Consider the following 21,558-nt stretch of genomic DNA (forward strand, 5'->3'; position numbering starts at 1 on the left):
AAAGTATATTATTAAAACAGGAAAGTCTTTACAATGATGCCCATTACACTGATATTTGTGATACCTACAAAGTCCAGTTTGAAACTCCCTTTAAAATCTTGTATTACAGATAAGAGTACACAATATATACTGATCAGATGGGACCAATCAAGATTTCAATCTCCCCATCCCAACTCCATAGTTGGAAACCTGAAGCTTCTTCCTTCCAGCTATTCGTAAAATATATTGTAGGACCCTGTGAACTACAGCCATCCTATCATGCTACAGAACACCAGAGTTTGTTGTTTTCAAAATTAAAATAACATATTTAAGTAAATAAGAATGCAAACTATCCTGTTTGATCATTACACATCATACACATGTAATGTAGCATCACATAGCAGCTCACAAAATGTACAATAATTTTTTTGAAAATCCTTGCTATTATAGAGAAACACACCTACTTACTTGAACCTGTCCTCTTAGAAAAGGGAAGATGCTACTCCTTGTAAAATACTCTACATGTAATAAAAGCCAAGAGAATCAGGGTGCTTCAACAGTGATCTGAACTAAAGTAGAGAGTTTACTAATTACAGAAAAGAAATCTATAGGCGAGTTGAGCTTATCTTATTCCTACGAATAATTTTGGATTTTAAAGAATTCATTCTAGGAATCTTCATATACATTTGTTGAAGTGAAGAATTTCTAGGAAGAATTTAAAGAGTATTTTGAAGGAAAATAGAAGATAATGAGGTGGAATATGGTTCACTAAAATTTGGTTAATTATTGAATAGCAAAGTGTTGACAATGGTTTTGAATGAATGAATTTTACAAAATTATACTAAATTACTTTCACACATAACATCATGCATTAGATATTCAAGTGACATTCAGCTGCCTGAAATTATGTTTTGATTATCAAAATCTAATAAAAATATAGTTTCTCAAAATTGATATTAGAATATATATTTTGAAATATAGTAAACCCTATCAATGGATTATGATTTGTTATACTGCAAAGAGTTAGAAGAAAAACAATTAATATAGTTAAGTAACTTAATAATAAGTAATTTGTATTTTATTACATTACTCTAAAATAAAATTGTACCATTAAACCATTAAATTATTAAGCTAACTGAACTCTATCCTACATTTGTATTAAATTGATTTTTTATTATCACTAGAATTATTTAGGCTTGTAGCAATTACTATCAACTCTATTAATTAGATACTTATTTGAATCCAATTCAATTACTTTTGTTAGGGAGCATGCTAAAATATTTATGACATCTCTGAGAAGTAAAGGCAAATTTCAAAATAAATATACTTAGAATGTGTTTACTAATTCATTTAATTGATTCTTTTTCATGAATAATGTCATTTAAAAGAGATCAGTGCTACTGATATGCATAGCTGACTTCTAAAATGGAAATCTGCATCATATCTGGTTCAGTGATTCTATTCATTTAGAACATTTTTTTGATCTAAATTTAAATTTATGCTTTGGAAAATGTTTGGTTCTACTATAATAGGAAATGGGTACTTAGGTTTCCATCAAAAGGTACATGGTGCATATAAAATATGAAACATAATATGCAAAAATTTGGAGTGAAAAATCCAGGCAAAGCCATGAAGAAAAGCAAAACATGATTGAGTTATTAGTGATGACAACATTTTTGGTAATGTTGATGAATGGAGAAAAATAACAAATACAAATTTGATTACATATTGATGGTATCAATTAGATTCAAATCAATATAATGAAGGAAAATAGAGACTTTATAAAGAATATGTCCAGGGCCGGTGCTGTGGTGTAGTGTGTAAAGCCGTTGCCTGCAGTGCTGGCATCCCATATGGTCACCGGTTCAAGTTCTGGCCACTCCACTTCCAATCCAGCTCTCTGCTATGGCCTGAGAAAGCAGTAGAAGGTGGCCCAAATCCTTGGGCCCCTGCACCTGCGTGGGAGACCTGAAAGAAGCTCCTGGCTCCTGGCTTCATATTGGCACAGCTCCAGCCGTTGCAGCCATCTGGAGAGTGAACCAGCAGATGAAGGACCTCTCTCTCTCTTTCTCTGCCTCTCCTCTCACTGTGTAACTCTGCCTTTCAAATAAATAAATAAATCTTTAAAAAAAAAGGATATGTCCAGACAGGTAAAGTTGCAATTCTACAGAAACCACTAAAAGTTATTCTATCTATAACTTCACTCCTATTTTAGAAAGGTGCTCTAGTAGTTCCGTAGCTTAACCTCTCTCCAAGCTATGGCTTCCAAATTATTATTCAGAAAAAATGGGTACAGAAGGAATTCAATAACTCATTTAGCTCCTGAAAACTTACTGTTTAGAAATCTCACCAGAAATGTAACCCCTCCTACTTTTTGTGAGTCAGTGCATACAAGCAAAAGTCAGATAGTCTTCATACATTTGAATACTGAAGAGGGCGATGGAGATCTTACGTCTAAATGGAAAGGAATTCCTAATACAATTATATCTCCTTTTCTTGCCTGTTTAACTTTAGTGAACACTATGTAATACGAACAATGCCAGCTCAGAAAATGATTCATCCTATATAAATTTGATGACAGTATATCTTCTGCCAGATGACTCTTCTTTACAAGCTAATCTTTTGCCAACTGAGATAACTCATTGTGAGAGTTGTTCAGCTAAAATAAAAGGAGAGTGCAGTTAGGATTTGTGCAAATAATAGTTGACCCTTATAATGTTATACAGGAAATGGCAGTTCGCTCACTCAAGGTAGACCAGATCTTTAGGAAGAAGAAGAAATGGAAAGTAGAATTTCAAAGAAGGAGCCAGTCTAGAAACTTGGGGTTTTGAATACTGTGACTATGTATTCTAGTTGTCTCTATTTAATTTTTATTGATACTATAAGAATTATAGTAATAGGGGCCGGCGCCATGGCTCACTTAGTTAATCCTCCTCCTGCGCTGCCGGCATCCCATATGGGCTCCAGGTTCTAGTCCCGGTTGCCCCTCTTCCAGTCCAGCTCTCTGCTGTGGCCTGGGAAGGCAGTGGAGGATGGCCCAAGTGCTTGGGCCCTGCACCCGCGTGGGAGACCAGGATGGGGCACCTGGCTCCTGGGTCCTGGCTCCTGGCTTCGGATTGGCGCAGCGCTGGCTGTGGCCGCCATTTGGGGAGTGAACCAATGGAAGGAAGACCTTTCTCTCTGTCTCTCTCATTGTCTGTAACTATACCTGTCAAATAATTTTTTAAAAAAATTTATAGTAATAAAGAATTGCAATTTTTAAAATTAGTATTTAGTCAAAAGAGAGAGAGATGGTGTGAGAGAGAGAGAAAGAGAGAACCTCATCTGCTGATTCACTCATCAAATACCTAAAAGAGCTAGGCTGAGTCAAACCAAAGCCAGGAGCCAGAAGCAAGGAATTGAATCTAGGTCTCCCACATGAGTGATAGAAACCTAATTACTTTAATTATCACCTACTGCCTCCCAGGATGCACATTAACAGGAAACCAGTATAATGAATAGCTGTTTGGACTTGAACCTAAACACTACAATATGGGATGCAGGTATTCCAAGTGATGTCTTACCATTGTGCCAAATGCCAGCTGCTCTATTTAAATTTCAATTTCAAAACTGTCCTAGATTGAATGATAAATTATATGATCATGCTCATCTTATACAATGCAAACAGGTAACAAGAAAACAGATGAGTATCAAATTGATGTAAAATTATAGAAAAAATACACAAAGATAATACTTTTTAAGCTACAAATTAAGTCTGAACTCTATAGGTCATACCAGTTGCCCACTTCCCATGTAGAAAATCATTTGAGAAAGCAGGACTTATAAAAAAACAAACAATATACATGCCCTAAATGATCATAAAACTATACAAATATCTTTTTAAGCAATGACTGTTAGTGCACGCGTGTGTGTGTGTGTGTTTATATGTGTGTATGTGTGTGAAACAGCACTTGTTAACCATGTGAGAAAGCACAGACTCATGGAATCATTTATGAGAACATTACAACAACAACAAAATCTCTCAATATCAATTTGTACGCACAAAACACAAAAGCTTTTGTGAGAAAGAAGTGACATAACTCAGTGTGGCAAAGTACCTCTTACCTGAGTGACTCAACTATCACTAACTCATTAAACAACCGAAAGTTTAAGGAAGCTTAACAGCAGGAACAAATGAAACAACTGTCAATAATATTATGCAGCTAAGTGTGGAGACACTAAGGAATAACTTTAGGTTATATAACAACCTGGTTTATGCTTCCTTAATGCTTTCCCTAATCTAATTAAGGCACTTCCTTCAGAAGAAAAAAAAATACAAAAATAATTGCTTCATCAAATTTCACTGTTGTCTGATAATAACAGGAGATTGTTTGGTAAGTTTTTAAAAATACATTCTTCACTATCTAAATAAAAGAGCATTTCATGGAAAATGGATTTAAAAGATGTTTATTTTGATGCAAAAGTTTGGAAACCCATGTGTAATTTTTGTGATGAGATTTTTGAAAACCTTGCATATGCTTGGATTTCTGAAAACTTCGCCTATGCCTAGGTATCTAAAATTTTTTTGCACCAACATAAGCCTATTTTTTAATTACAGGTTCCATGACTTTTTTGATGTCATCAGGTAAAGCCAGTCACTTTGTGGGGTTATGTACAAATTTTTTCTCAGAGTGGAGTCAATTTGTTTACTCAAATCCTACAGTCTCAATTAGAGAAGACCAGAAATAATGAAAATGAGATTATTATTTATAAAACACCCATAGAGCAAGTGGAGAAAATTTTTAATTACATAAATTTTCACCATATATTTCTAGACAAATGCAACTTAAGAAATTTTATCTATTAAATAAATAATAAAATTCAGATATTTAAAATCTAAAGAAATGAAAGCTAAGCTTTATTATTATTATCCGACATATAAACTATTATCATTTTCTGTGTGAGAGCTCTAGCTATAAAAAAAAAGTCCTTGGACATTGGAAGGCAGTACACCCGCATCCCTTACAGAATCCAGTCAAGATTCTGACAACTCCAGCTTCCTGCTAATGCGCCTGGAAAGGCAGTTTCCACCACTTAAGTGGAAGACCCCGATGGGGTTCCTGGCTCCTGGATTTGGCCTGGCTCAGACCTGGTTGGTTTGGGCATTTGGGAAGTGAACCAGCAAATAGAAGACTGACTCTCTCTCTCTCTCTCTCTCTCTCTCTCTCTCTCTGTGTGTGTGTGTGTGTCTCCTTTCTGTCACACTGCCTTTCAAATAAATAAATCCTTTTAAAAATCCTTTCATTATGCCAATTAGATATTTGATCTTAAAAATCATTTGAAGGTCTAAGGCAAAACTTCAGTCAACTAGATATACCTAAAACCTCATGCACGATTTCTGCAGAAAACACATTTCAGAAGAAATGTATAGAATCTTAAAACTACAGATGTTTACTTTAGTCTATACAGAAATCAGACAACAATGTTCCAACTAAGGGCTTCATATCCTATCCTCAATGAGGACATTCTCAGTTTTCCAAGCCCATGAATACTTGTAGTTTAAAGGTGCATTCACATATCATTACTATGGTTTCCAAAGGATTCAAAGTGACAGTTACATTTGGCAAAGTATTTTTTTAAATTTTTTAAATTATTTTTTGACAGGCAGAGTGGACAGTGAGAGAGAGAGACAGAGAGAAAGGTCTTCCTTTGCCGTTGGTTCACCCTCCAATGGCCGCAGCCGCCGGCGCACTGCGGCCGGCGCACCGCGCTGATCCGACGACAGGAGCCAGGTGCTTCTCCTGGTCTCCCATGGGGTGCAGGGCCCAAGCACTTGGGCCATCCTCCACTGCACTCCCAGACCACAGCAGAGAGCTGGCCTGGAAGAGGGGCAACCGGGACAGAAGCCGGCGCCCCGACCGGGACTAGAACCCGGTGTGCTGGCGCCGCAAGGTGGAGGATTAGCCTAGTGAGCCGCGGCGCCGGCTGTGGCAAAGTATTTAAGACACCACTTGGAATGCCCACATCTCATGTCATAATGTCTGAGTTAAACTCCCAGTTGCACTTCTGATTCGAGCTACCTGCTAATGCAGAGTGGCAGACAGTAGATATGGCTTAAGTGGCTGTGTTTTTCCACTCACATGGAAGATCAAGATTGAATTCTGATTACCACCTTTGGCCTAGTCCAGCCCTAGCCTTTACAGTATTTGGAGAGTGAACCAACAGACAAAGGATCTCTGCTTCTCTGTGTCTGTCTCTCTACCTCTCAAACAAATAAAATAAAATGAGGGGCTGTAGCTGTGGCACAGTAGGTTAATCCTCCGCCTGCAGTGCTAGCATCCCACAATGGTGCCGGTTCTAGTCCTGGCTGCTCCACTTCCGATCCAGCTCTCTGCTATGGCCTGGGAAAGCAGTAGAAGTTGGCCCAAGTCCTTGGGCCCCTGAACCCACATGGGAGACAACGAAGAAGCTCCTGGCTCCTGGCTTCAGATTGGCACAGCTCTGGCCATTGCAGCCATCTGGGGAGTGAACCAGTGGATGGAGGATTTTTCTGTCTATCTCTCCCTCTCTCTGTAACTCTACCTCTCAAATAAATAAATAAAAATCTTAAAAAAATTGCAAAAAAAAGTATCATTGCTACTTCTTCAACTTAGAGAGTTATATGCAGGGTTTGCAATCTTGGAAAATTATGTGATCGATGGGGTAATGTGGCTATGTGTAGGTGACTCCTTAGGAATAACTTTCTTCACAGTAAAATTATCAAGTTTAAATGCCTCCTGAAACACACCAAATCTGTTAAATACTTATGTCCTCAGAGGAAAAGCAATGTGAGATCACTAAATAGAGAATGAAATAATCAACATCAGAATATTGTAATATTGTGTATTCAACCAATGTAAGTAGCCTTCATTTTATATTTATTTATTTATTGAAGGTAGTTGAACTTCTGGGAGTTAACTGAATATTCATTAGATTGTAACTAAACATGATTATATTTTCAAGATTTGTGATATCTGTATGAACTCTCTAATTCATCAGGTTAATCATTCAGCGGCTTAAATAAAGCATTATTTTCAACCAGAAGTAATCTATAAAGTTCTATACTTATTAATTTATTTATAATCCATTAAATTGTTTTTCTAAAATTTATGCATCCTTGGATTATTTAGAGCACCAATTTCTTCTTCTGTTAACCATTTAGGTGATTGTTTCCGTTGTAGACAACAAAACCCTACTTGTTCCACTGTCTTTAGGGTGCAGCCGTTGATTTTGCTGTGTATTCCTGGCCAAACCATTTTAAATGGATGAACTTTTAAGCAAACTCTTGTCCTCATGGGATATAGTAACTCTCTCATAAACAAGGAAAACATACTAGTATCCATAAAGGTAGCAAATCTGCTTTAAAAATATTTATTTATTTATTTATTTATTTATTTATTTATTTTGACAGGCAGAGTGGACAGTGAGAGAGAGAGAGAGACAGAGAGAAAGGTCTTCCTTTTGCCGTTGGTTCACCCTCCAATGGCTGCCGCGGCTGGCGCGCTGCGGCCGGCGCATCTCGCTGATCTGAAGCCAGGAGCCAGGTGCTTCTCCTGGTCTCCCATGCGGGTGCAGGGCCCAAGCACGTGGGCCATCCTCCACTGCACTCCCGGGCCACAGCAGAGAGTTGGTCTGGAAGAGGGGCAACCAGGACAGAATCCGGCGCCCCGACAGGGACTAGAACCCGGTGTGCTGGCGCCGCAAGGCAGAGGATTAGCCTATTGAGCCATGGCGCCAGCTACTTTAAAAATATTTGAAACCTATTTAATTTAGAATAATTAAAAACAAAACATCAAATACATTATTACATATCTCTCCTACAAAAAGCCAAACTTGCAATAAAAAGGATAGGAAAACAAAACAAATAAACAAAAATGTTGTCAGCATGAGACAGAGAAGACAAGAAATCTGATGTATTTAAAATAGCATATGAAGGAGACATAAATAAAGTAATTCCAGATGGTAGAAGCAGTATATGAGACAGCACTCACATTAGCAATATCATAGTCATATGGAGGGCCAGGAGGAAGCAAAGACAAATGAAGAGAAGGAGACATTTGATTCAAGAGATAAGCTAAAGAAGGTAAATAGAAGACTTTCAAAAACATTGAACTTGATCCAGAAATAAATGTGGAGCCAGGGACATTGATTGAGAAAGAGAATACTGCTGTTGTATTATTCTTTGTATACATGCATAAAATATGTATGATCAACTAAGTTTAGGTTGTAAAATAAGCTTTTTAAAGAGTATAAAGCATTAGATCTTAGAAAAATTGGGAAGACTCTCAATGAGTCTTAAACTATAGGGTAAAACCAACAACTATTATTTATAGAACATATTTTTCATGGCACTCAGTAAATTTTATAGATTTTTCTTGTTTCATTCATTATCATATTCCTGCCTGTTTTATATAAGGATAATTTTAATTTGTTCCGTTATATAGGAAAGCAGTTGGAGTCACAGATATTGTTTGGGAATTAAGATAACAGAAAGACTCATGTGATTACCACCATTATCACATAAATTACAGTTTTCATTTAAAAGTATCAAAATGATTTTGCAGATAAATGTTAGTAACAGTATCAATGCCAAAATCAGACCGGGTAACAAAATAAATTCCTGAAGGTGCGTGGTAAAAGTCTACAAAAAATAAGTTTGGAAATTTTAACTTTGTCATGATTATTAAACTTAATATAACTCCTTTTTTGATCGCAGCATGAGCAATTCCAGATAAAATGTCCTTTTAATGAAATAAAGGTTCTCCTCCTTACATTAGTCATTAGTGTAAAAACACACTCTTTATAATACTTGTTATTAAGCTCCTTGAGGAGAGTGGCTATTTTTCAAATATATATTTGTGCCTCAAGACTTTGCATATTGGTCACTCATTAAATTTACATCACTAGAATTAGACTAAGATATTAGTTAGCTGTCAGTTACTCTTACAAGTAAGACAAAATTTGACAGAAGAGCTTTTCATGATTTAGTTTTACCTCATTGTATGGGAGGAACTTAAAATAATGAACCTTTATATATAAAAGAAGCAGAAGGATGAAAAATGTTCATGACATTATCATGCATTGAATAAAGTCCCAGATTAAATGTGATTTCAAGGGCAAATGCAATTTATGCTAAATAATCCAAAATTTCACTTTATTAGTAGTCAACTTTAAAATTCCCTTATTTTGTAAAATGAAACAAAGTTTCAACTTACTTTGAAAAATAATTCTTTTGTTTATATTTTCTGCTATACAACTTTATGATACTTTTCTTACTATACTTGCAAATACAGAGATGCATACAAGCAGCAATTAAAATATAATACTGCTAAAAATCCTTCCAATACATTAAAAATATGTAACCATTTTCTAAATGAAGGTGAGCTGGAATTATCACTTTAATTTTACAGCAAATGAAAAACATGAGAAAATCTCTATTTTTATCATTTTAATTGCTAAAAAATCTGTGCGTATTTTCACATGTATTCTAACTTGATGCACTTAGCTTTCCAGTAACTAATGTTTAACATTTTATAATAAAAATATTTTTTCATATATTTTCAGAATAAAATTTGGAAACATCTAATTCCTGCAAAGACCAATGAATGAAGGACATTTCAAAACTAGTAAAATTAAGTTCTGTGTCATTTAATTAATTTGAACCCAGTACTTTTCTTTCTCTGGTAACTTCTACCTACATTCAGAAACTAAAAGTCACTTCAACAAAGACCTAGTAAAATGTAATTTGTGGTCAAAGCAATTTATTTGATTTATTATTATGTCACTGGATTATTTAATTATTCACACTTTCTTGACTGATTTTGTGAAGATGGCTGTAAAGTGATAAATGCAAAGGGAGAATATAAATTTTTTAGCATTTAATTTTTAAGTGAGAACTATTTTTCATGTGCATTCTGTATTTTGGGATACAGCAAAAAATCCTTCAGAAACTGATCCCAATTTGCTATATAAATTATTTCATCCATCAAATTAAAACAAAATCATAAATTTTTCTCCAGAATGACCTTATTGCCTTTACCATCTTTTCTGATACAAGATGTTATCAACTGTGAAACAAAAGCTTTAGAAATGTACCCATTGTTTTTTATCTAATGAAAAATTATATTTCAGTTGACTAAGAGAGTGTCTCCACAGCACAACACAGAGTTATAGTAAATAGAAAAGTTTGTAGCAAAAAGAGTAATTTATGCAAGGTAAGCAACCAACAGTGGGACATTTATTATCTTAGATTATTAGTATTGATCAGAATTATAAAAGCCAACTGGATCTGCGTATTCACACCCCATGTTCTCATGAAAGAATTCTATAACAAATAATTTTGTCCTGTATAAATATACTTTTATTTTCGCTTTTAAGTAATTCTCCTGGGCAGGAATAAAATTGATTTTTATTTAGGTATGGTGAGCAATAAAATAACAGATCAATAAATCTGCAACTAATAATAAAATTTAGTGGTGCTTTTAAAGTTAGTTGATAATATCAGGTTAAGAGGCATGATGTCAGTAAGTTAATCAGATTTGTTTTCTATTGCTTCAATTTATATATTTTACAATTGAGATATCTAAAATGTCTAATATATATTGTTGCATGTTGGACTATTAATAACAGGTATATTTAACAAAAGGCATTAGTGGAATTCTAACCAGGACTCTGTTAATAGTAATGAAGTCAAAAGTTACTTAATCCTATTAGTGTCACACTCTCATTTTAATAAGACCTGACAGCCTTAATAAAGATCCATTTATGAAAAGAATGTGTTTTATGTTGTCATTTTTCCCCCGCTGGAGGTGCACTCTGAAAATAACCCCAGCTTTTAGGGACCTAATAGTCATTACCATTTGATTGTCCTCTCTTTTCCTTTTCAGCATAGATCAAAAATGTTAATATGCACATAATAGAATTCAGAGAATACATAATAATCTTAAAGCTGAATTGGTGAATTTCTAATGAAAACTTTTTATAATTGAAAAAATTAGGAAATCTTTATATTCGAACTCTTCTGAGCATGCTGGAGCCATGAAAACTAAGTAAGCTTTGTAAACTGTTGAACATATTAGTTGTTATAGGACATTCTGCCTGTAATGATATTAATGCATATTTACTCACTTCTAATTTTATGTGCCACTTAGAGCTATGGTAACATACAGTAAACAAATCTTAATTCTTTCAGAATAATAAATTTGTTTTTTGTTTCAACCATGTATCATTTGATTTCTCATTCTCAGCAATTTGAATCAAGATCATTAAATTTAATGGTGGATGAGATTTTTTATAATTTGGATTTTCTAACCCAAGATTTCAAAACAAATCTAAGTCTAATCTTATTTTCATAAATCCAAGTGCAGATCTTGATCCATGAAGAAGATGTGTAATTAAAATAGAAACAAGGGACAAAAGGCTTTGTTATGTGAAGATTGTCTCAGATTAGATCATTTTTGAGGGTAGTAGAAAAGATTTGGCTGTCTTATGGGATGGGTAGAAACAGGTAAGGGCTTTGAGTGGGGTTACCAATCTGAGGATAAACTGATCTACTTGCTCTGTCAGCACAAACTGTCAGTCTTTGAAACATTGTCATTCCTCCCTCAAGGGAACCGATAAGCACATTTTCATTGGGCTAATGTAAAAATTTTACTACTGATATGTGCCAGGGAACATAGAAATCTCAAGTAGAAAATGAAGATGTATGTAACACCATTACACAAACTAATTTTCTGTGAGTTCCAACCATGGGAAGAAGTAGGTCCCTGTGGTTTATGGACATATCCTGAGTCAGATTGCTTGAGGAATATTTGTTTGTAAAAATGTTGGGTTCCCTGTCAACAAGACTTAGAATATGAAAAAGAACTTAATAAATAACAGGTCATCAGAATAAAAAAAATAGAAGAAATTCTGTAATTTCCCACTCATGGTCAATAGCCTATTCAAATACTACAACATGTGTGATATAGTGTGTGTGTGTTTCTCTCTCTCTCTCTCTCTCTCTCTCTCTCTCTCTATATATATATGTATATATACATTTGTATACATACACATATAGATAAGTGTGTATCTCTATATATGTATATAGATATAAATATTTAACATAGTTCAAATTAAGAAAAAATGATATTAGGAATTCTCATTACAATATCTATTTGAAACAAAGAAATTTAACATCTGAGGTTTTTTTTGAGTGGCATCATCAAAAATGCTTACAAAAGTAGATGACTCATTTTTCTTTACAGAGAAGCATGATGGCTTGAAAAGCTTAAAATATAATGTATAGGAGAGAAATTGACATTTTGAGATTTGATGATTGTTTACAGCCCTTGTCTCTACTATGAGGAACAGTTTTTTTTTTTTCTTTCTTCTTACTATTTGTTGAACTCTTTACTTGGTGTAAGGTAATCTTATGAATATAAAGTAAACTGAAGGTAGATCATAAAAATTGAGAGGGAATAATAGAGAAAGGAGGAGGAAGGGTGGGAGCATGGGCAGGAGGGAGTGCAGGGTGGGAAGTATCACTGTGTTCATAAACCTGTATATATAAAATACATGAAATCTGTTTGCCTTAAATAAAAAAATGCCAAAAATAAAGGAAGCAAGCAAAACATAGCAAAAAAAAAAAAAAGGAAAAGCTGAAAATTCGACCTCATCAAGGTCACATTGATAAGTTTTTACTAAGCAGAATTACTTAAAAGGCATTTCATTTTTGTGTTCCCATCCTTCTCCTTGTTTTCCCTTCATCTACTCACTCATTCTTTTGTCATGAACTTGATATGATCTCTGCTTCTACGGTTATCAGTGTATCTTCCTGTGTGTTCCTCTTTTGATCAATTCTAAGGGTCCGAAACCATATTTTGGCTCCCATCTCTCTCATTTACTAGTCATATGATCATAAGAAAAATGCACTACCACTCTGAAACTCACTTTGCAAATATTTAAAATGTAGAATAATACTACTTTCCTTGTTTATGCCAAAGCATACTTACCTTCAAAAAATATCGAATCATTAAAATATTTATATATTAATCAAACTTTTATAAATAAAGTTTCTAAGTTTTAAATCTTATGCAAGTTTATATTCTACACACTTTGACACACTTAATACTGTCTATTATCTTTCCACCACTGCCTTTAATTTCAATTAATTAATATCAAATTATCAACAGCAGGACCCCTTCATCTATAAATTGACCTATTTTTTCTCAGGAATTTTTCTCTGTATTTCCCTCTTCTCTCCCTTTTCTATTTGAACATTTCACATACGTTTTATATTACCCTAGTTAGTAGCAACTAACTGTAATTTTGCTATTCTTATCTATTGAACAAAAGTAGAGCAAACTAATATTAATTAAATTCTCATCCTATTTGGCAGGACGGCGGGTCTTTTGAAAGAAATCATTATGGTTGGCCTACTTACTTTTAAATTATAAAATTTACTATAGTCTGTGGATGAATCAAACATGGTTCTTTTCTTTTTCTTTATTTTCCCTTTCCCATAGCATACATGCCGCTGTCATGACAGGGCCTTTTTGCAAGTCAGAGTGCACTCAGTTAAAGTCACCCATGTCATGGCCCTCTGCATGCCTAGGGCTATGCTTTGTGTTCCATTCCCATTATTTTTAACAAGCAGTCAGAATAGTATTTGTCCATACAAATGCCCCAGTACTTTAGGTATATCATAGAGCTACTTTAGGCTTATCACACATTCTAAAACAGCAATTTTAGAACATTTCTATTCCCAAGACTCATCTAGAAATGTCTGGTAAGACTATCTTTTTGTCATTTGCTGATAGTCTTTAAAAGAAAATCAAATGAAAGCACATGTTAACAAAGCGAAAATTATGCTGGTAGGCTTAATTGTTTTGTTTGAATTTGTTAAGCAGCTTTCAGGACAAGTCAGATATTTCTTGGAAGTTCATTAAGCTGTCCTGAGGGAGAAATGATAAAGTTATTTCTTGACTAAAGCATTGCATTTTAAAACAACACAAGTGTCAGGATAGTGGGGTGGAGAGACCCTGTTCCAAACACCTTATTTACACTTGATGAGGTCCCATTTTCATTTTAAGTCTTAATTTTTATGTTCCAAATAAATTATTCTACTATAGGCTATGGTGTCCAACATGGATGCCATTAACCACATGTGACTATTAAAATTAAATTAAATTAAAAATTCAGTCCCTTAGCAGCACTAGCCACATTTGAAGTACTCGGTACATCTGCATGTGGCTAGTGGCTATGGTATTGGATATCACAGACAACAGAACTTGTGTCCTATTTCATAAAGTTTTACTGAACAGTGTTGCTTTAGAAATAGTATCTACTCTGCTACACACTTTTCTCTGAGTAGTGGAATAGTTTAAAACATCTCTAAAAATATTCTGCCCAAGTATATCTATTCTGTACTTTGCACTTATTCTTCCCAATTCTGCCCCTGTAATACTTAAATCATCATCTCCATATTATGGTTGAAGAAGTCAAAGGTCAGAAATACTAGCCTGGGACCTGTGCTTTGGCGTAATAGGTTAAGCCTCCATCTCCAGTGCCTGCATCCCATAAGGGCCCTGGTTCACATCCTGGCTGTTCCTTTTCCAACCCAGTCCCCTGTTAATGGCCTGGGAAAGCAGTGCAAGATGGCCTAGGTACTTGGGTCCCTGCATCCACGTGGGAGACCCAGAAGAAGCTCCTGGTTCCTGGCTTCAGATTGGCCCAGCTCTGGCCATTGCGGCCAATTGAAGAGTGAACCAGCAGATGGAAGACCTTTCTCTATGTCTCTCCCTCTCTCTGTCTGTAACTCTGCCTCTCAAATAAATAAATCTTTAAAAAAAAAAAAAAAAAGAAAGAAATATTAGCCTGAAAGTAGTAGCTGTAGTAGGGGGTAAGAACTAAATTGTGGTTCACATCTTTTTGACTCCTGCATATTTTTCCATTTCATATGATTATAAGGAGATGTGATTAGGGATCTCTCCTAAACAAATGCTCATTTATAAATCATCTCACCCTTTTCTATCTGCATTTACTTCATATAATCAAACACATCTGCTTTTCACCTGAATTCAGGCAACTGAAATAAAAAAGGAAAGTTAAAGAGATCTGTAGCCTTTGATTTCTGAATGTATTTATAAACAGATACATCTTTTCAACATATTGGCATTAGTTGAACAATTTTCACATATTTCATAGCCTCTAGGACAAAACAGTTATATGTCTTTTTTTTTTTTTTTTTTGACAGGCAGAGTGGACAGTGAGAGAGAGAGACAGAGAGAAAGGTCTTCCTTTTGCTGTTGGTTCACCCTCCAATGGCCGCCGCACCCGGTGCGCTGTGGCGGGCGCACCACGCTGATCCGATGGCAGGAGCCAGGTAGTTATCCTGGTCTCCCATGGGGTGCAGGGCCCAAGTACTTGGGCCATCTTCCACTGTACTCCCTGGCCACAGCAGAGAGCTGGCCTGGAAGAGGGGCAACCGGGACAGAATCCGGCGCCCCGACCGGGACTAGAACCCAGTGTGCTGGCGCCGCAAGGCGGAGGATTAGCCTAATGAGCTGCGGCGCCGGCCTATGTCATATGTTTTTAAATATTTTTAGCATTAGCCATGTCAATCATAGTCTGGCGGAGAATAAGAAAATATTTAGTAGTGTTTGGAAAATCCTCTAGCCATGTCTATGTGAAATCTGCACAATTTTTATAGACATTTAAAGATCTTTAAATCTTTAAATAGCATGCAATTTCAATTGCATTCTATTAATTTACAGGTCCAAATCCTGAGTTTTCTACTACATCATACAACATGCAGGTAACTAACAATGCACATTCACTTGATAAATGTGACCCTTCTGCACATATTTTGAAGAATATCAAATGTTTCATTTGTTCTTACCCCTACCTTCCTCACTCCAATACCCAAATCCAGCCAGAGTAGGTTCCTCAGATTACCTGAATTTTTGTGCCTAAAGGCTTAGTTATCCCTTACAGCAAAAGAACATTGTGTGTTTTCAAAGTATTGGAACACAATGAAAATATTTAACACTGACATTTTGTCACTTTGATGACCAAAAATGTGATTACAGATCTTGTTTTGACTTGAAATTATCTTGAAAAATGTTTATTATTAATCTGTGAATGTTCAGATATGTTAGTAGTAAAAGTGCTCTGTGGGGTGGACATTCAGCCTGGCAGTTAAGACTTCAGTGATGAAGTCACATCTCTCATCAGAGTTTCTAGGTTCTCTACCCAGCTCTAGCTCCTGACTCCAGGTGCCTGCTAATGCACACCCAGAGAAGCAATGGTGATGGCTCAAGTTATTGGGGTCCTGCCACTCACATGGAAGTTACAGACTGAGTTCCTGGCTACCAGCTTCAGTCTGATCCAGAACTGGCCATTGTGGGCATTTAGAGAGTGAGTCAGCAGTTAAAAGCTCTCTCTCTCTCTCTCCCTGTCTCTGTCTCTCCCTCACATAATTAAAAAAATTATTGAATATTATATTCACCCAATAAACTTATTTGGCATATTTTCAAATGACAATATAAAGCTTCCTATCTAAAATAAGAAGAATGGTAGCCAGGTTTGTGTATTCAATGATACTTGATTGTTTAGGTCTAACCTATGAAGAGCCATCACTGGACAGGTTAAAAGTAGGATATTGAGCAAGCTAAATGGGATGAGCTCTTTGATTGACCCCAAGTAGATTGTTAAGGGAAGCACAACTGTTTGAAACTAGTAGATATACAATAAAAATTCATACCTCTCATGTATTTGCAAAAATTGTGTTGATGAATTCTATCTACCATGCTTCGTTTAAACTGAAAAATAGGTGTAATGCTTACTCAAAACTTGAAATATATTGATTGATTTTTTTGTCTTAAAAAATGAAATAATGTTTTTAGCAAAGTGTTTTCAAACGCACCTTAATTAGTTGGTAATTTTGAACTCCATTTATTCCGATATCAGGATCAACTGCCGCTGGGAGAGCATATCGAGAGTTTATAGCCGAATTCTCTGGAATTGATATGTTGATAACCGTTGCCGGGAATAATGGTGCATTGTCATTTATGTCCTCTATCAGAAAACGTATCTTAACCAGTCTAAATATTTCATCCGGCAAAACGGCAACCTCCACTTCATAAAAGCAACGGGCATCCAGCATGATACCGGCACATAATTTCTCACGATCGATGCGAGCGCCAGTAGTGAAGATTTCACCAGTGCCCTCTTCAATCCGAATCAGTGGCACATCTCCTGTCTTGTAGACTAGTTTGAACTGCATTGGCGATGTCAAGGACTTGTCTGGAATAAGCGACAAGTTGAGGTCTTTCAACAAGTCGCCTATCAGGACGTTTTCTGGCATTTCTTCTCGGACCGTGTAGTTCTTCTCCTGGGCGCCAGACTGAAACACGACGCATGCTAACAGGACCGCAAATATATACGTCCCGGACAACAAGTCCATACCAGGCACAATTGTGACAGTTCTTTGTATCAACCCGCAGAATACTGACAAAGAAAAGAGAGAGAGAGAGAGAGAGAGAGAGAGAAAGGGAGAAAAGAGGAAGAATAAAAATTATTAGGAAGTCAACTATAGTTAACTAAATGTTCAGTTTTAAATTAAAACCATCAAGTGAAATATTAATGAAATCAGCACTGTTAAATAATGGCAAATCTGTTTTGCAAAAAGTATTATGATTTTTATATTAAGATGAACTATAACGAATATTTTAATTGTATCAAAATAATTAAAATACATGTAATTAAAACATTTAATTCAAAATATTTGCATTAACTTAATACAATAGTTAAGAAAAAGTATATTTGTTACCAATTACAAAATATAATTATTATTGTTTGTGATCTTACGGATTTCAATTGTAATTATTTTATTGGCAAGGAATATTTTGTACAATATTCCATATCTTCAGTTCTGGGTACAACAATGTAAAAACTGATGTGGACAAAGGACATATGAGGGACGACTCAGGTAGTTTGCATTGAAGCAAAAGAAATCCTTTGGGAGACAGCTTGATGCAACAAACACCTAAACATAAGAACTATTATGTGTAAAGGGAATTAGAGTTTTCTTTCCTGAGATTAGAAAAACGAGAATAGGTATAAGTTGGGGTGGGGGCAACTTTCAGGTCAAGATAAACAAATGCTCATTAAAGCATTTTGAAGAAAAACAAGGTTCAGGAACTAGTGAATTCCATATCTTTGTAGGTACTGATACAGAATGGGAACTGCCAGTTGAGACTGGAAATTTGTTTTAGGCGTAGAAATTTGATAGACAACATCCAAGAGTTCAATGGGAAAGCTGGGCTAGAAGAAATTCCAAGTCTGAGAATTTATGATTACAGAATGCAGAAGGTAGTCCATAGGAAAATGAAACATCCACAAACTGACATAGGAATTACTCACTAAAAGAAGAGCCTGAATGGAGTTTAAAAATAAGAAATTCATTGTATTAGACATTTAAAAATTGCTAAAAGGATATTTTTTTAATGTTCTCACCACAGTAAAAAACCTGTGTAGTAATGGATTTCTCAATTAGCTTAATTGACTCTTTCTGTGATGAATACATGGATCAGAACTTCACCTTGTATCCCCAAAATATACGCAATTACTATTTGTCAATTAAAAATAAGTAAATTTTTTAAAAAAATAAAACAGGCATTTCAAAACATTTTACTGAGTTTAAAGTTAGTAAAAAAAGCAATCTCTTGGCTGCTTTTTTCCTTTATTATTTTTCACTCACTGAAATCCTTCCAAGTGTCTCAATTCTCTAATTTTTGTGGTGAAATTCAACACGAAAATTTTATTTCTTTATAGTCAGCAATATTTTTCTCATTTCCTTTCTAAAATCTCGATTTGATATAGTTTCAGTATGATATATTAAATATTTTAAATCTCTAGTATCATGAAACATTCTAATATGTTTCTAGATGTTATTTATAGGTAATATGTTATGTAAACACAAAATGAAATTTATATTGCACTGCACTAAACACTATCAGATGTTATATTTTTATTATTAAATAGGGGTTAATGCAGCTATCAAAGCATTCAGCAGTTTTAAAAGATGAGTAGACAGATGGTCATTTAAAATTCCATTACAGAAAAGTATTAATGCACATACATATCTAATTAAGGAAGTTCTCAATATTTATTGGTAATCAATAACATTAACAAAGTTTTAGTAGTGGTCTAAAAATGGGAGGACTTATGACATGATATAAATAACTTGTTATGGATACTGTGCTGTGATTATGACAGACAATGCACCATATTCAGTGTTCCACTGCATAGCTACATGTCTGCATTTTCAGAAATGTGCATATGCAAATGTTGGAAGACATAAAATGGGAGAAAAAGAAATTGTCCTATTTGCAATCAGCAATAGAATAAATACATATGTTGCAAAAAATGAGATGGCTTAGATCCCAAATAGAAGCAAGAGGCAAACTAGATAAACTTTAAACATCTCATTTTATAAATGCTGATCACATAATATTACAATTATGACTCCAACCATCTTCCTTTGTTGAGACATTGATGCCATTTATAGAACATTTCAGCTATAATAATGAGTAATACTAATGCTGAAGACATTCGCTATCCTAGTAAACAACACAAAAAGACTGTTGTCTGTGCTACAGTATTTTTAGCATCATTTGCTCAATGATGAGCATTGGGACTACCTGATACAGAAACCTGCTCAACACTAGGTCTCTTGTGAATTATTGGTCTTATACTTTGTGAGTGTGAGATTAAAAACACACCACTGACACTTACTGTGAGTTAATATGCATACATATGTGTGTGTCCTATTCACTGTGAATCTAGGACATCTGAATATGAGTGTCTATGTATGTAGTTTTATAAATACCATGCAAACATAAGCAAAAACAAAAATGGGACAGCGACAATTGGAACTAAAACTACTACTCTATTCTTATCTTACCCTTAGGTATTACACAATATTACAACTGGTAAAGGAGTACTATAAACCATATTTTCAAACACTCTATGCATGTTGCAATATCTCTATGCAAGAAAAAGAATTAGAAAGTGACCTAATTTTAAGGAGTTCTCCCATTCCACTCTAATTCTACTCTACCTTTATTATCATCATCAAATAAAGTATTGTCAAGCTACAAGGGATATTTAACTTCTAGTTAGCAATTACTTTCAGATGAATTGAATTCATGAAGGTGAAGTGGCTCATGTACCAAATGTTTACACAACAATTTTTATGTGCCAAGCACAGTTCTAGGCCCTGAGAGTACATCAGTAAACAAAACAGACAAATAATCTTGCTCCTCATTATATCTGTAGAATTGTATCTGTGAATTACATGGAATCTCTTCTCTTTGCACTAATATCACATTAACATGACAATTGATGAGAATTGTGTTGTAGTAATTATCATGCATTTGCTGTGACCCTGAGAACCTAGTGTATTAATAAATTCCTTTAAAACATAAAAAGGAACATACAAAGAAAAAAAAACAGAAAAACAGAGAACCTCAAAAAATTGGTCCTCCTAGAGTTTATATTTGATAATGTAAATATTCTAGCTGGCCTTTAATTCACCGTTCAACCATTTTTGAACTCAACACTGCTTCTACCAAATGTGAACATACATGATTAAATAACCTCAACCCCCAGATTTTCACTCCAACTCTTACATTTATCACTTGAAAATTTATTATCCTTAAAATTAAAAGGGTTTTCCTTGAAAATGCAGACTATAATTCCTTGAATGACCAGTAGAGAAATAAGTTGCTAAATATGAATATAGTCACTTCTCAGTTTTATGGATGCATGATAAATTTTTCTCAAGTACTCAGGGAAAATATGCCTACACACATACATTTACTTGGATCTAATTTTTATCTTTTCTTATGAGAAAATAAGATAATCTTAAATTCCCTAATCCTTCCCTGGCAAACCATTCCTACTATAGACTGAAGTTAGTTTGGAGATTGATAGAGTAAGCAAAATGAAAGGAGAGATTTAAAAATTTTTACCAGTTTCAATAGAAGCTTTGCTATGTAAGTGAAGCCCTTTTTTGGCAGTATCTAGTGGTTGGATAGGCAATAGTTGTATTTATAGGGCTATAATAATGATAATAAGAGAAAAATAGAAACAAAATAAGCACCTCAAAAATATAAAGATATGAAAATCAAACCTGCAGGTTCATTTTATAATCTATGAAGAATTTAATTCAGAAGGATGAATAGGTAAGAGCGCTGCACCTCTAATATGTATAATTCTAAAAGTCTCAAACCACAAAAGTGATGTTCAAATGATCTGTCAGATTTCCAAGGCATAATTTCCTTGATGTTCTTGTTACATTCTCCTTCAATTATAGTGGCATTTCCAGCTGTGATATAGATAGACAGATAGATAGATAGATAGATAATTGATTAATTGATTGATTTGAAAGGCAGAGTCATAAAAGAGAAGGAGAGACAAAGTGAGAGAGATCTTCCATCTGCTGGTTCACTCCCCAAATGGCTACAAAGGCCAGGGCTGGACTAGGTCATAGTCAGAAGCCTGGAACTCCATCCA

General features: G+C 34.8%; 1 protein-coding gene across 6 annotated transcripts in view; it reads right to left on the reverse strand.

Moving 5' to 3' along the window:
• PCDH11X (protocadherin 11 X-linked) overlaps positions 1 to 21,558 on the reverse strand; it is a 751,842-nt gene that overhangs the window by 684,483 nt on the left and 45,801 nt on the right. For all 6 annotated transcript variants that reach the window (XM_051827412.3, XM_051827410.3, XM_002720154.5 and 3 more), the window contains one exon: positions 16,904 to 17,487. In XM_051827412.3, coding sequence (XP_051683372.1) covers positions 16,904 to 17,487 — 584 coding nt within the window. The remainder of the gene's footprint in view (positions 1 to 16,903; positions 17,488 to 21,558) is intronic.

This window comes from Oryctolagus cuniculus, chromosome X, assembly GCF_051225735.1.
Source record: "Oryctolagus cuniculus isolate XC-2025 breed Fujian yellow rabbit chromosome X, ASM5122573v1, whole genome shotgun sequence".
NCBI classification, from domain to species: domain Eukaryota; kingdom Metazoa; phylum Chordata; class Mammalia; order Lagomorpha; family Leporidae; genus Oryctolagus; species Oryctolagus cuniculus.